The 14,959-nt window shown below is 37.0% G+C and overlaps 1 protein-coding gene across 3 annotated transcripts in view; it reads right to left on the reverse strand.

Annotated features, from left to right (window-relative positions):
* Nucleotides 1-14,959, reverse strand: part of CDase (neutral ceramidase) — a 166,036-nt gene that overhangs the window by 133,308 nt on the left and 17,769 nt on the right. Inside the window, exon 1 of one of the 3 annotated variants that reach the window (XM_081989122.1) lies at nucleotides 9,362-9,518. The exons of 1 other annotated variant lie outside the window; for it this stretch is intronic. Coding sequence is in view for 1 of the 2 variants with exons in the window: in XM_081989119.1 (XP_081845245.1) it covers nucleotides 4,579-4,627 (49 nt within the window). In the remaining variant the exon portion in view is untranslated. Of the gene's footprint in view, nucleotides 1-4,578; nucleotides 4,737-9,361; nucleotides 9,519-14,959 lie in introns of those variants that run through there. One more of the 3 variants, XM_081989119.1, reaches the window with a different exon arrangement.

The raw sequence follows: 14,959 nt of genomic DNA on the forward strand, positions 1-14,959 counted from the left end.
TGTTGCGTTGGCTCGTTGCCCGGGAGTTGGCAATACTGCCGAACGACAGATGACAGACAAATGCTATTGACGTTTGTTTTTGTGTTGGTGTGTTGGCAAGACTCTTTGGTCTTTGTTAAAGAAAATAATTTAATATTTTGTAAAAAGTATTAATCTTTGTATTACATATCATTTATAGTGTTTCAATTGCTTTATTTTGATTTGCTCATAAGTGCATAATAATGGCCGCATTCGTTTTCACGTTCCATAGAGCAAAAAAAGCAAACATGACGTCATGAAGACGTAATTTGACAAAACCATAATTTAACCAACTGTCAAATTACGTCATTGTGATGTCACATTGGCTTTGCTCGCCCCATGGAGCGAGAAAACGAATGCGGCCATTGCTTATGTTGACGAAAGTTCACAAAAATAACCAAATAATACAGATTATTCCAGGTCAAATGGTTAACACAAAGAACAATGCAACAAAATGTGAGGACCACAGACTAATCAGCCTCATGAGTCAAACACTGAAGATATTGCTTAAGATTATCCTCTACAGAATATCAATTTGCGAAAGAAACCTCGGATCCACACAATTTGGATTCAGTCGAGGTTTAGGCACGAGAGAAGGATTAGTTGCCACTCAAGTACTAATTCAGAACTGCAATGATCAGAGAAAGGACATAATGCTGTGTTTCATCGATTATGAAAAGGCGTTCGACAGAGTCCAACATCATAAACTGATCCAAATCCTTAATAGATTGGACATAGACCAAAAAGACATCCGCTGCATTCAAAGCCTATACTGGAACCAAATGGCTGAAGTCAGAGTTGGTAACGATCTCACAGAAGCAAGACCAATTTGTAGAGGGGTCAGACTAGGATGTGTTCTCTCCCTACTTCTCTTCAATTTATATTCTGAAGCCATCTTTCAGGAAGCCCTAGAAGAACGCAACGTGGGCGTTAAGCAAGCGAATGGTATATGGGTCAACAATATTCATTCTGCGGACGACACAGTTCTAATTGCAGAAAACATGGAGGATTTGCGGAATATGCTTGGGACTGTCGGGGAATGCAGTAAGAACATGGGCCTCAATATCAATACCAAGAAGACTAAATTTATGATAATTGCTCGAAAGCCAAAAGAATTTCAAAACTCAAGCCTAACATATGAGCATCAACCAATAGAGCGAGTAAATACATTTAAATATCTAGGAACGTGGCTGTGTGAAAACTGGATTGAAAATGCCCGCAGGGCGTTCATGAAATTCAAAAAAGTGCTCATCAATACTGATTTTGATCTTGGCTTGAGAATTAGATTTGTCAAATGCTATGTCTGTACAGTGTTGCTTTATGGCATGGAGGGATGGACACTGAAGATGAGCACTATGAACAAGCTGGAAGCATTCGAGATGTGGGTCTATAGGCGTGTAGTGAGGATTCCATGGACTGCAAGAAGAACCAACGACGAGGTCTTGGGAATAATCAATAAAGACCGCGAACTGTTAGACACCATTAAACGTCGAAAAACAGCATACCTGTGCCACGTAATACGCAACGAGAGGTACCAATTCCTGCAATTGATAATTGAGAGGAAGTGTGAGGGAAAGAGAGGAATCGGCAGGAAAAAGATGTCATGGCTCCCCAACGTTAGGCAGGGAACAGAACTGAGGACAATGCAAGAAGTAATGCATACCATACATAATAAACAAGAGTGGACAAATGTGATCGCACACATTCATTAATGGACACAGCAGAAGAAGAATAAGGTTCCAGGTCATCTGGCCTTTATTTTTGGTAAACTAACCTTATTCATTTTATCTTAAGTGACCACAAGTGCTTCTAACTTTGTCATACAAGTGTGATAAAAGAAAAACCGACCATAGGAAAACCGTGGAACTGATAGAGAAACAATGATAATTGCACAGGCGAGACAAAAACTCGCTCGACTAAAACTCTTTTAAAAGATCATTTCATTGACTATCCATCATATAATGGAGCCCATACATACCTTATCAGTCAAATAAGGTAGTTATTCAGGTTCAAAGAAAACAAGAAAACTATCTTTTTTATTTGTATTCAACAGAAGCCATTTCCGACAGATCTAACTGTTAATTGTCATTATAAACCAATTAGTTAACAACTTTTTTGAATTATAACAGGATATTATAAACCAAGGTTTAGACAGAAGCATTTTTTGACCGCATGTCGTTGAGTTCTTAGCGCGACTGAGGATTTCTACTCACATATAATGGATTTCGTAAAATCGGCTGGAAATGAAGTTTTGGGTATGGACGGTACCTCTCCCTTTAAAAAACATAATGACATAACCTGGAATGAAGAACTACAACATCAAAGAACAACAAAGCAAAAAGCATCAGAAATTGCTAAACACGAAAGACCTAGATGATAGTACAACCTACAAGAGAGAACAGACTAAATTTAAGAACATGATAAAGAAGAACAAAAACAACACCTGGGAAAGAAAATGTATTGAAGCGAACAGCTACCTAGGAGGAACAAGATCATCGGAAGCTTGGAAATTAACCATCCAACCAATCCAGATGAGCAAATGGTACCAACCTTACTCACTCAAACTCAAAGAAGACAGAGTGCCATATCTTACAAACTCTCCAAAAGCGTATCAAGCACAGGGCCCACGAGTGGACGTTAGCGAAGCGTCTATAGGAAAAGCAATTGAATCGATAAAAAAGCTAGCGGACCAGAAGGAATACCAGCGGAATTACTGAAATTTGGGAGAGCAAAACTCAAAGCATATAAGGGAACTGTTTACCAGATATATTAAAGGGGAAAGAATTCCCTCTAAATGGAACGAAACGTGGATTACCCCGATTCACAACAAAGGAAACAAAGAAGATTAGAAGAAGAAGAGTACAGTCCTCTGGAAATTGAAGAACAAGCTGGTTTTCGAGCCGGCCGCTCTTGTCTGGACCACATATTTAGCCTTGTCCGACTAAATGAAAAGAAAGTCGCCAGGAACAGAGAGACGTATCTTCTGTTTGTCGATCTTACAAAAGCATACGACACCGTACCCGGTCAAAAACTATGCCAAGTACTAGAGAGGTCCCGAATTAATGTCACGTTAATAGTTTCGGTCAGACTATACGACCATTCTACATCTAAGATCAAATTGAAAAACAAAATCTCAGACAGCTTTCCAGTTACGAAGGGCTGTCTCTCTTCCACACTATTTAAAATATATCTGAACGATGGGGCGATGGAGAAGATCATGTAGTGGGATGGGCATACAAATAAGTGATGACAGAACCTTATACACCCTGCACTTTGCAGATGATCAGGTTGTTATCGCACAAGACAAAGAGGACTTAGAGTATATGACAAGAAAGGTATTAAAAGAGTACGAAGAATCGGGGCTGTCGGTAAACCGTTCCAAAACCAAATAAATATGTATTTGGAGATGACAGAGATGACCTTCACCCACAAGGAAACGAAACGATAAGCTGCTGTACTGAATATACATACCTGGGGACAAAAATTGTTAATGGAGGTCGTGCAGAGAAAGAATTAGAGGACCGAATTATAAAAGGGATAAAGGTGATAGGCTACCTGAACTCGATTCTGTGGTCCAAATGTATCTCTCGAGAAAAGAAGCACCTCTTATACCACTCAATATTCAAAAGTATAGTGCTGTACGGATGTGAAACCTGGCAATTAAGAACAAATTTAGATCGCCATCTACTATCTTTAGAAAGGGCGTAGATCAGCAGGAAGGTCGAGATTGGAAAAATAACGAAAGACAAAATTAGGGAACTTATGAAGGTAGAGATAACTATAGAAGAAGAGATCCAACGTAGACAACTAATATGGTATGAACTTGTGGAGAAGATGGAAGATACTAGAATACCTAAGCAGATCCTCAAATGGACGCCGACAGAAAAGAGGAAGACCCAGGGCGACATGGACCGGCGGAATAGAAAAAGCTATGTCAGAACGAAACCTGCAACTAGGGGACTGGGAAGACAGAAGAGGCTGGATGCTAGGAACTGGAAGACGCAGGACGCTATGAAACCGGCGATATACAGTGTGTCCCAAATTGGTTCTAGATGTATTGGGATCTCTGTAACCGTAAGAGCTACAGAGTCGGTTAAATGGGGAAACTTTTAGAGAATTTTATGCGAAACTTATTTCCGGTTTCCAACCGGAATTTTTTTTCACTAAATTTGGTTAATACTTGGTAGGTGATATCGGTCGTCGAATTTCAATGATAAACATTCTCAAAAATAAATAAATAACATAACTACAAATCATATAAACGAAAAAATGTTTAGAAAAATGCACATTTCTTAAAATCTGGCAACACTTTGCAAATCCAATAGGATTGCTACTATTGAAAAGGCTGAATTATCTAAAATAATTTATTAAAAATAATGCAAACATATGTCAGACTTTGATACTGTTTTTGTTTAACGTCGAATTGTGTGACTGAAATAAATAATTTTCAATATTTCAAAAATCCCAAAAAAAATTTAAGAAATGTTTGGTATTAATTTTTAAAATTGGTAAACTGAACTAATTAATAATAATTATTAAAAATAATCTAGCATTACCTACCTAAACTTGAGTCTTCACACACACTAACACTCAGATTAACCCATTTCATATGTGTAAAATACGATTTGATTGAACTTATTATCTTCTGATAACGTCTGCCACTTGAAACGTGTTGTTGAACTTTCAATGATTAAAAATTACCACCTGAACGCTCGACTTATCAAAGAAAAATATGTTGTTTCTGTTATTACCGATTTGCGGTGTTTTGACAATTATTTCCTGACTTTTTTTTATCGTTTCTGAAGTTAAGAGCGATATGACACAATTTACGGTCGGTTTATGCTCACTTAACTAATATATCTTAAAAATGGTGAGGTTTTGTTTTTTGTTTATCAATCCCAATCCTCTGACCGGTTTCGCCGCATCAGAGAGGCTATAGGGCTTGATAACCAAAAAACAAAACCTTCATTCCAGTATAGTCAACTGGATGCCAGAAATGATAGTTGTTGTGCAACATCTGGTGACATCTGTACTCAACTCTATGAGTTAGAAAGTACAGATGGCGTTCCCAAATCTAGGAACAGCACCATTAATGCCGCATCATTCGGTAAACACCAAAATAATATATCTTAATTTTTAAGATTTAAGAAGTAAAAAGTGAGGTTAACCTACTAATTCAATTATTAATTGAAAACAGTTTTTTAAAAAGTAGGTAAATTACCAATTATTTCTTTAAAGTAGTTAAACTACTCGAATTACAAGTCGATTATAACTGGGTAATTGAAAGTAAGTTAATTTACTACATAACTAAATTTTTGGCAATCTTAGTTTTTGGAAAATAACTCTCTTCTGACGCTCTTGAGTGCAAAATGTCTTTCATAGGTTTACATAGAAAATTAAATTTCCTACAATTTGTTTTCTTTAACATTTTCCTGTATTTTGCCATGTGACCGAGTTACGGGGGATTGAAGTTCTGTAAGTGGACATATTTAACAAATTAAATGATAAAATGCATGTCACGTAACTTCGGAAATGCAATTCTTGACCGGGCAACACTGTACTGGTCAAATAAAGAAAATTATAATCAACAAGTCACGTGACAGGGAAAATGCAATTTTTGGGCAGGCAACACTGTAAAGACACGTGATCATAAAAATGTAAATTAAATTGCAAAAATGTGCAAAATTCGATTTAAAAATGCAATTTTTGAGCTTGCAACACTGTAATGGTCAAGTGGCTCTAGTCAAAAACAGTCACGTGACAATAAAAAAAGTAATTCCAGCTTTGAAAATTTGCTAAACTAAATGTAGACAATGGTGAAAGTTTAAATGGTAAAATACACGTCACGTGACTAAAAATACAGTTTTTTGAGCTGGCAACGGGGTAAATGCAAAATGACACTAGTCAAAAACGATCACGTGACCTTAAAAGAAGGTAATTTGAGCTGTGAAAATTTGCTAAACTAAATGTAAGTGGTGGTTAAAGTTTAAATAGTATCACATCACGTAACTTGACTGGAAATGCAATAATTAACCTGGCAACACTGTACTGGCCAAGTGACACTAGTCAAAAACTGACATATGACCATAAAAAGGTAGTCTGGATTGCAAAAAAATAAAACTTTGCTCATCAGAAGAAAGTTAGAGTCAATATCTGCGAGAACCTTAATAGTTATTTACTTAACAAGTGCGAAAAGTAGTACTTGCAGTTTTCCGTTGTTCGCGCAAGCAGTTAAAGGGCGGAAAAGACGCTTTCCGTATGTGTTATGTACAACACTTTTCTTGAGAGTATCAGTCCAGTTTTTCAGGTTATTGGGTACGAAATTTAATTTACATGCGATTTTGTCCCTGACTATCCTTTAAAACTGTGTTTCTGGGAGTTAAATATTTGATACCGCTTTTTTCCCTGTTTGTATCAAATTTTGTAGTGTTTTTCAGGTTATTGGATAGGAAATTTAATGAGGATTCCTAAAATGTGCTTAAAACAGTCATTTTCTCACTCCAAGTGGGGTTTACAGGCGATTTTGTCCCTGACTGTCCTTTGAAACTGTGTTTCTGGGACTTAAATATTTGATACCGCTTTTTTCCCTGTTTGTATCAAATTTTGTAGTGTTTTTTAGGTTATTGGATAGAAAATTTAATGAGGATTCCTAAAATGTGCTTAAAACAGTCATTTTCTCACTCCAAGTGGGGTTTACAGGAGATTTTGTCCCTGACTGTTCTTTGAAACTGTGTTTCTGTGAGTTAAATATTTGATACCGCTTTTTTTCCTGTCTGTATCAAATTTTGTAGTGTTTTTCAGGTTATTGGGTAGAAAATTTAATGAGATTTCTAAAATGTGCTTAAAACAGTAATTATCTACCTCCAAGTGGGGTTTACAGGCGATTTTGTCCCTGACTGTCCTTTGAAACTGTGTTTCTGGGACTTAAATATTTGATACCGCTTTTTTCCCTGTTTGTATCAAATTTTGTAGTGTTTTTTAGGTTATTGGATAGAAAATTTAATGAGGATTCCTAAAATGTGCTTAAAACAGTCATTATCTTACTCCAAGTGGGGTTTACAGGCGATTTTGTCCCTGACTGTCCTTTGAAACTGTGTTTCTGTGAGTTAAATATTTGATACCGCTTTTTTTTCCTGTCTGTATCAAATTTTGTAGTGTTTTTCAGGTTATTGGATAGAAAATTTAATGAGGATTCGTAAAATGTGCTTAAAACAGTCATTTTCTCACTCCAAGTGGGGTTTACAGGCGATTTTGTCCCTGACTGTCCTTTGAAACTGTGTTTCTGTGAGTTAAATATTTGATACCGCTTTTTTCCCTGTTTGTATCAAATTTTGTAGTGTTTTTTAGGTTATTGGATAGAAAATTTAATGAGGATTCCTAAAATGTGCTTAAAACAGTCATTTTCTCACTCCAAGTGGGGTTTACAGGCGATTTTGTCCCTGACTGTTCTTTGAAACTGTGTTTCTGTGAGTTAAATATTTGATACCGCTTTTTTTTCCTGTCTGTATCAAATTTTGTAGTTTTTTTCAGGTTATTGGATAGGAAATTTAATGAGGATTCCTAAAATGTGCTTAAAACAGTCATTTTCTCACTCCAAGTGGGGTTTACAGGAGATTTTGTCCCTGACTGTTCTTTAAAACTGTGTTTCTGTGAGTTAAATATTTGATACCGCTTTTTTTCCTGTCTGTATCAAATTTTGTAGTGTTTTTTAGGTTATTGGATAGGAAATTTAATGAGGATTCCTAAAATGTGCTTAAAACAGTCATTTTCTCACTCCAAGTGGGGTTTACAGGCGATTTTGTCCCTGACTGTCCTTTGAAACTGTGTTTCTGGGATTTAAATATTTGATACCGCTTTTTTCCCTGTTTGTATCAAATTTTGTAGTGTTTTTTAGGTTATTGGATAGGAAATTTAATGAGGATTCCTAAAATGTGCTTAAAACAGTCATTTTCTCACTCCAAGTGGGGTTTACAGGCGATTTTGTCCCTGACTGTTCTTTGAAACTGTGTTTCTGTGAGTTAAATATTTGATACCGCTTTTTTTCCTGTATGTATCAAATTTTGTAGTTTTTTTCAGGTTATTGGATAGGAAATTTAATGAGGATTCCTAAAATGTGCTTAAAACAGTCATTTTCTCACTCCAAGTGGGGTTTACAGGCGATTTTACTCCTGACTATGCTTTCAAACTGTGTTTCTGGCAGTTCAAAATTTGATACAGCTTTTCTTCCAGTCTGTATCAAATTTTGTAGTGTTTTTCAGGTTATTTAATAGCAAATTTAATGAGGATTCCTAAAATGTGCTTAAAACAGTCATTATCTTACTCCAAGTGGGGTTACAGTGGGAGTTAAATCTTTGATACCGCTTTTTTCCTTCACTGTACCAAATTTTGTATTTAATGAGTAGTCCAAAAATGTGCTTAAATAGTTATTTAACTCTCAAGTGCGGATACGAGACGAGATACTAACAATTTCAGGCACGAGACTGCAGTTGGACAATCAGTTAAAGGGCGGAAAAGACGCTTTCCGCATGTGTTAGGTACAAAATGCTTCTTGCCTACGAGTATTAATTTTCATTAAATTGAACAAAAATGTATAGTAAAATTACTAAAATGAAAGCCTCTGTTTGCAAAGATGATTAAAAGTGTGTTCTTAATTGAGATATCAAATATACAGTTATTGTTTTTGATGTAAATGTATATTTTTGAAAAATAAAATGAGTGCGGAAAAGTAACTTTACCGCACTATTGTGCGTGCACATTCATTTTTTTCTTTGCTTGAACATCTCACAGAAAGTTGGTACAAATGGGTATTTTTTCTCTACACATATAAACTTCAAAATTCCAAGTTTATTATAGATTTATTATAAATTAATCTTGCAATGCGGAAAAGTAACTTTACCGCACTCAAATGTGTTTGTGATTTAGTTATTCCTATTGTATAATTATTTGTTGTCAGGTTGGATATGTGTATACCACCAGGAACCTTGTTATTACCTTTAACTTTGACTTTGATATTTTATGTTTAATTCTGATTAATATAATTATTTTTTGAGTGCAGAATTATATTATTAGAAAATACTAATAAGTATTTTAACACAAATGAGTGCGGAAAAGTGCACTTTACCATTATTTCAACCTTCTGTATTATTTTTCCTTAACAGAATTCAGGGAATGTTATCAAAGCAAAACTCATGAAACAAAAAACAGTTATTTGCCTAACAAGTGGGGAAAGCAATACTATTCCGCACGCGATTGGAGCAGTCGAGTGTGGAAAAGATGCTTTCCACAAGTGTTAGAAACAACATTTTTTCTGCGCGGGTGAAACATAATCATTGATTTAACTCACCGGAAAAATAACTGTAAATGCAGCAGTAAAACCCTTCCAACGGAAACTTTTCAGTCACGATCAACTGGGAAATTCACTTTTATTTCACTTTAAAGTAACCCGAACTCGATACAGAGTCAACGAAAACAAACCCCCGATTAAAAAAAGTATGATTTCTAGTGGAAAGATCCGGTAACGTTGTTTACCTGAACCTCCTGCATTACGCACCGCGGTCATCATTTATAATGCTTATTTTCAGCCTTTAACAATGGTATTCCTTGACTGTAGGCCACCTTTCGGAATTCTAATTCACGTTCAAGGGTATACCCGACTAGTGACTTGGAATACCCGTTAGTCTTACCGATGGCGATGTCTTTAAACGACTTATCAGTGTTAATTACTGATGGGTAAATTACCAGTAAAGTAAATATTTTACTTTACAATTCAAATTTTGACACCGCTTTTCTCCCTGACTGTATTAAGTTTTGTAATGTTTTTTCAGGTTGTTGGATAGGAAATTTAATGAGGATTCCAAAAATGTGCTTAAAACAGTAATTTTCTCACTCTAAGTGGGTTTTACAGGCGATTTTGTTCCTAACTGTCCTTTTAAACCGTCTTTCACACAGTTGATATTTTGACACCACTTTTCTTCAAGACTTTACCTGATTTTGTAGTGTTTTCTATGACATTTGATAGAAAATTTAATGAGGATTCCAAAAATGTGCTTAAAAACATCATTCGGTCACTCCAAGTGGGCTTTACGGACAATTTTGTCCCTGACTGTGCTTAACCGTAATCCGTATTCAAATTTCAGATTACACTGATTTGTAAATTTGTTGTACCAAACATTTTTTCCTAAATAGCTCAAAAAAAAGATCAAAAATGTTGTTAATCAACGCCTTAACCCAATACAACGTAACGTAAATTTGCAGGACCGTTTTTGCTTTCAGTATTCAGGGTGTGAATGAAAAGTATGTTGATTGACTGTTTTTGGTCACCCTGCACGCAATTTTTCAGATAGATTTTTTTGCTCAACACCACTGGAAAGAGGAGCTCAAGATGGTTAATTTGAGTGGTTCAGCCTCCCTGAACTCTTAAAAACAACCAAATTACAGAGTGTTCAAATTTCAAATCACAACTTCAACTGATTTTAAAATTTGTTGCAGTAAAACCAGTTTTTGCTGAATAACTCAAGTTGCACCGAAATTTTGCTCAAATGACAGTTATATTGTTGACAGCATATTGTTGCCACATCGACAAAAGTTTTGCTATATAGCAATTTAGGCCTCAGAAACTCGAATCTGGGTCCAAATAGCTCTAGGTACCACCGTTTTCTAAGTAATCTTGAAAAGATACACTTTTTGGCATTTTTTGACACCCTTCTTCCTTACAATTCCAAAATAAACGGAAATGAAAAAGTGGATCAATTTACAAAATTAGGGAGAAACCTCAATGTTCGTTTGCAACTAGACCTGGACATCAGGCATATCTTGCCTTACACAAGGCAAGAATTGATGGATTAAAAAGCAAAGTGGCTTTAAAATAAAAGGGACACATTATGTGGGAAAGAAGGATGCCTTAAACCGAGAGCCTTGATTCAAAAAATAAAATATAAAAACAGAAAAATTATCACAACCATTATCAGAATGCCTGACTAAGGAACATCAATTTAGAATTGGGATGGCAGATTCCCGATTTTGTGAACAATCGCGGACTTGCATCACATATTTTTCCAATGATCGATCGACTATGATGGAGTTTTTGACCTTTATAGAGACCTGCAGTATGGGGGTGTATTATCCCCATGGGTTTTCCTAGTTTGATTGAGAGTCCAACAAACATCCTATATCACACATCATTTTTTTAAAATATCCATTTGATGTAGAATAAGAATGATAATAATGGCGCAAAATAATAATACTAAACTAATAGTTTTAATTAAAAAAACACATATACCTATTTGTACTTAAACTGATTTGATTGTTATACAGATCTCTAGGATTAATATAGTATGATTGACGGGGAGTATGATAGTATGATGACAACTGATTCTCAATGCCTTTCCTATATTGTTTATAGAGAAGGTTCCTGGACTCATTTTACTCTCAGCCAGTAGTCGTGTTGTTCTCCTTTGTTGTGTTGTCGTTCTGAGCTGCTACAGACTCTGCCTATCGCCCAACAAAGCAACTATGAAGCATTAATAGCTGCATTAGAACGACGTTATGGGGATCAGCATAGGAAAGGAGTGTATCAAACACAATTAAAGGCAAGACAGCAGAAAACTGGTGAAAATGTACAAGAACTTACCTAGCCGTCCCGAAGGACATCCAAGAAGAATTTGTGGCACAGTATTTTGTAGAAGGGATTCGAGATCCGGAGGTAAAGAAAATGCTGAAGATGTTCAAAGGGAAGCAACAGTAGCGAATTACTGATTCGAGCGCTGGAAGTTGAAGCTGCGTGCAATGACTTAAAGCCATAGATCATGGCAGTGACTATTCAAGAGGAGAGAGTACCGGCAACCGATCATGTTGCTACATCAATAAATGAAATTAAATCAATGGTCGGCCAATTAGTGCAACCAGGAAATGGTCAGTTCCCACAGTTAGAACGATCACGCCCGATCACTAGAGTGAAGTGTTATCGATGCGGACGTACGGGACATATTAAACGAGATTGTCGAGTAAGGATACCGTCCCGCTCTCCAACGAGGGACGTACAACCATCCAGAAGGGACCAGGAAAAACTTCAGCAGTATAATTTCAACATCAAGCATCGACCCGGAAAGCTTCATAATAACGCAGATGCTCTATCAAGAAGACCTTACGCCGAAGAATGCAAACATTGCCAGAAAGCGGAACAACGTGAAGGAGAGATGAATGGAGTCCCGATGAAATTAGGAAGGATCAACTAGAAGACAGCGACATAGGCCCATTGTTGTTGAGAAAGGAACAAAGCGAGCCAAGACCAACAGTGCACGAAATCTCTAGCAAAGGCCTGACGTTCAAAGCACTTTGGGCTCAGTGGAACTCGCTTGTGGTTGAAGAGGGCTTGCTAAAAAGAGCTTGGGAGAGTGCCGATGGAAAAGAGATAAGGAAGCAGCTGGTAGTTCCCAGAGGAAGAGTCGACAACGTTCTGGAGGAAATGCACAATGAAAAGACTGGTGCTCATTTGGGAGTAAATAAGACTTTGGACAAAATCCGGCAACGCTTTTACTGGGTGAACTACTGCCAAGACGTGAAATCATGGTTTCGACATTGTTCCATTTGTGCAGCTAGCCACGGACCACAGACAAGATCCCGGGGACCTATGAAGTAGTACAACGTAGGACTGCCATTCGAACGTTTGGCCATAGACGTCGCTGGGCCTTTTCCTGAGACCAAACGAGGCAACAAGTTCATTCTTGTTGCTATGGATTACTTTAGCAAATGGCCTGAGGGGTTTGCGATTCTAAATCAAGAAGCCAGCACAGTCGCTGATATTCTCGTCGAAAATGTCTTCAGTAGATTTGGTGTGCCGTTGGAGTTACTCTCTCACCAGAGACGAAACTTTGAGTCCAAGCTCTTTCAGAGGCTCTGTGACCTGCTAGGCGTTAGGAAGACCCGAAGAACGCCGCTTCATTCTCACTCGGATGATCGAGAGATTTAATAAGACCAAAGAGCAACATCTCTCAAAGGTTGTTGATCAGCATCAGAAAGATTGGGAGCAGCATATTCCGCTCTTTTTGATGGCGTATAGAGCAGCAGCCCACAACTCAACGGGACAGTCACGATCCAAAGTTCTGTTTGGTCGAGAACTTCCATGTAATGTTGGGTTCGGAGATCTCCAACAGGCCAAAGCACGAACATTAAGAACTACGTTGACGAGTTGCAAGAAAGGTTATTGAACATCCATGGTCTTGTCAGGGAAAGTTTGAATCTAGCTTGCGACAAGATGAAAGCTCGTTCTTACGGCCAACACGGGAGGGTTCCAAAAGGACGATAAAGTTTGGTTGTTTAACCCTCAGAGGAAGAAAGGCAAATCACCGAAATGAACACCGGTTTGGGAGGAACCTTACAATAGGGTAAAAAGATTAAACGACGTCGTGTACAGAGTCCAACGCAGCCCAAGGCAAGATGAAAATTGTCCATCTGGACAGACTCAAGAAGTACCAGAGACTAGATGAAGCGGATCGGGACGATCAGCTTTAAGAAGGGAGCAGTGTTACGGTTTGGCGCCTACTATGCTCGATACTTACTGAACGAGCACTCGATTTGGGATGGATCCGATGCGCCGCAATATCTGGCCTGGCGCTTGTTATAGTAGGCCGCCGTTAGAAAGCGATACACCGAGAAGCATTTTAGATGTTCTAGAACGTGGTTTGCAGAATAAAAAGGAGCGGTTTCGACGGTGGAGGAGTAATGAATTTGGGAACGCGGTGAAGTTTAAATAGTAGAATAATTGTGGAATTGTAGTAGTGTTATTGGTAGCTGAATTAATTATTGTACGGAGTGTTTTGAGATATTTAGAAATTTATTTTTTGTTGAGTTAAATTGACTTTGTGTAAACCCACGGGAAAATCGTAATAATAATAAACTAATAGTTTTAATTTAAAAAAAAACACATATATTTGTACTTAAATTGATTTGATTGTTATAGAGATCTAGGGATTAAGATAGTATGATTGTAGACAACTGATCTTAAATGCTTTTCCTATACTGTTTGTAGATAAGGTTCCTGGACTCATTTTTCTCTCAACCAGTATTTGTGTTGTCCTCCTTTGTTGTGTTGTCTTTCTAACACTCAGCACCGTACGCCCATATCAAGGAAGAAGCAAAGCTCAGAAACCACAGAATACAACCAATTGATTTGGATACCGAAGCATCAAGAGGCCTGGGGATGGCCTAGAGTCAGACAAATCCTAGACAGAAAGAATCCTGGCAAATTGTCCCATAAAGGAGAATCAGAAGATAAGAGATTCAGGAAGGAAGGAAGGAAGGAACATCACTGTTTGTCCAGCTATTCTAACCATAAATAATGAGCAGTGTGAAACTATTACCAAATACCAACATTATAAAATTCATTTTTTTAATCCATTTATGCTCGCAAAAGCAATTTCCAGCATTATAATTCTAAATCGATATGTTTCATTGCGTCACTGAAATTTCTCCATTTCAATAGTCTCTTAGGGTTTATTCACATTAAAACTGAATAGGGCCATTACACCCTATTCTGTAATGGGCTTAATGACGATAAGTTTTTGTTACATATTGAACAAATTATGAGTGAATTGAGTGTACTTAATCACTGTTAAAATCAGTATAAAAAGGTTTTTATTGATGGAAGTATCTTCTTTATCAACTTAATTTTTGATGAAAGTATTAGCTATTTTGAGACAAATCATAATATTTTCATCGATCACTGATGTATTCTAATACGGTATAGACAACAGACAAAAAAAATCCTGCTAGAATACCCAAATGAGAGAAAAAAGTATGAAAAATGTTAGTTTCTGACCTGATTTTATTGATCGAACACACTAGTTCTTTTATGGGCTTTTGTGTGATAAATCGAGTGTCACACGCTTTCATGAATGGATCATTATTGTTCCCTCAAAACGCAAGTTTTATAATCTGCTTTGAT

The sequence above is a fragment of the Ips typographus genome, linkage group LG11, assembly GCF_016097725.1.
Source record: "Ips typographus isolate SLU linkage group LG11, UJ_Ityp_2.0, whole genome shotgun sequence".
NCBI lineage: Eukaryota > Metazoa > Arthropoda > Insecta > Coleoptera > Curculionidae > Ips > Ips typographus.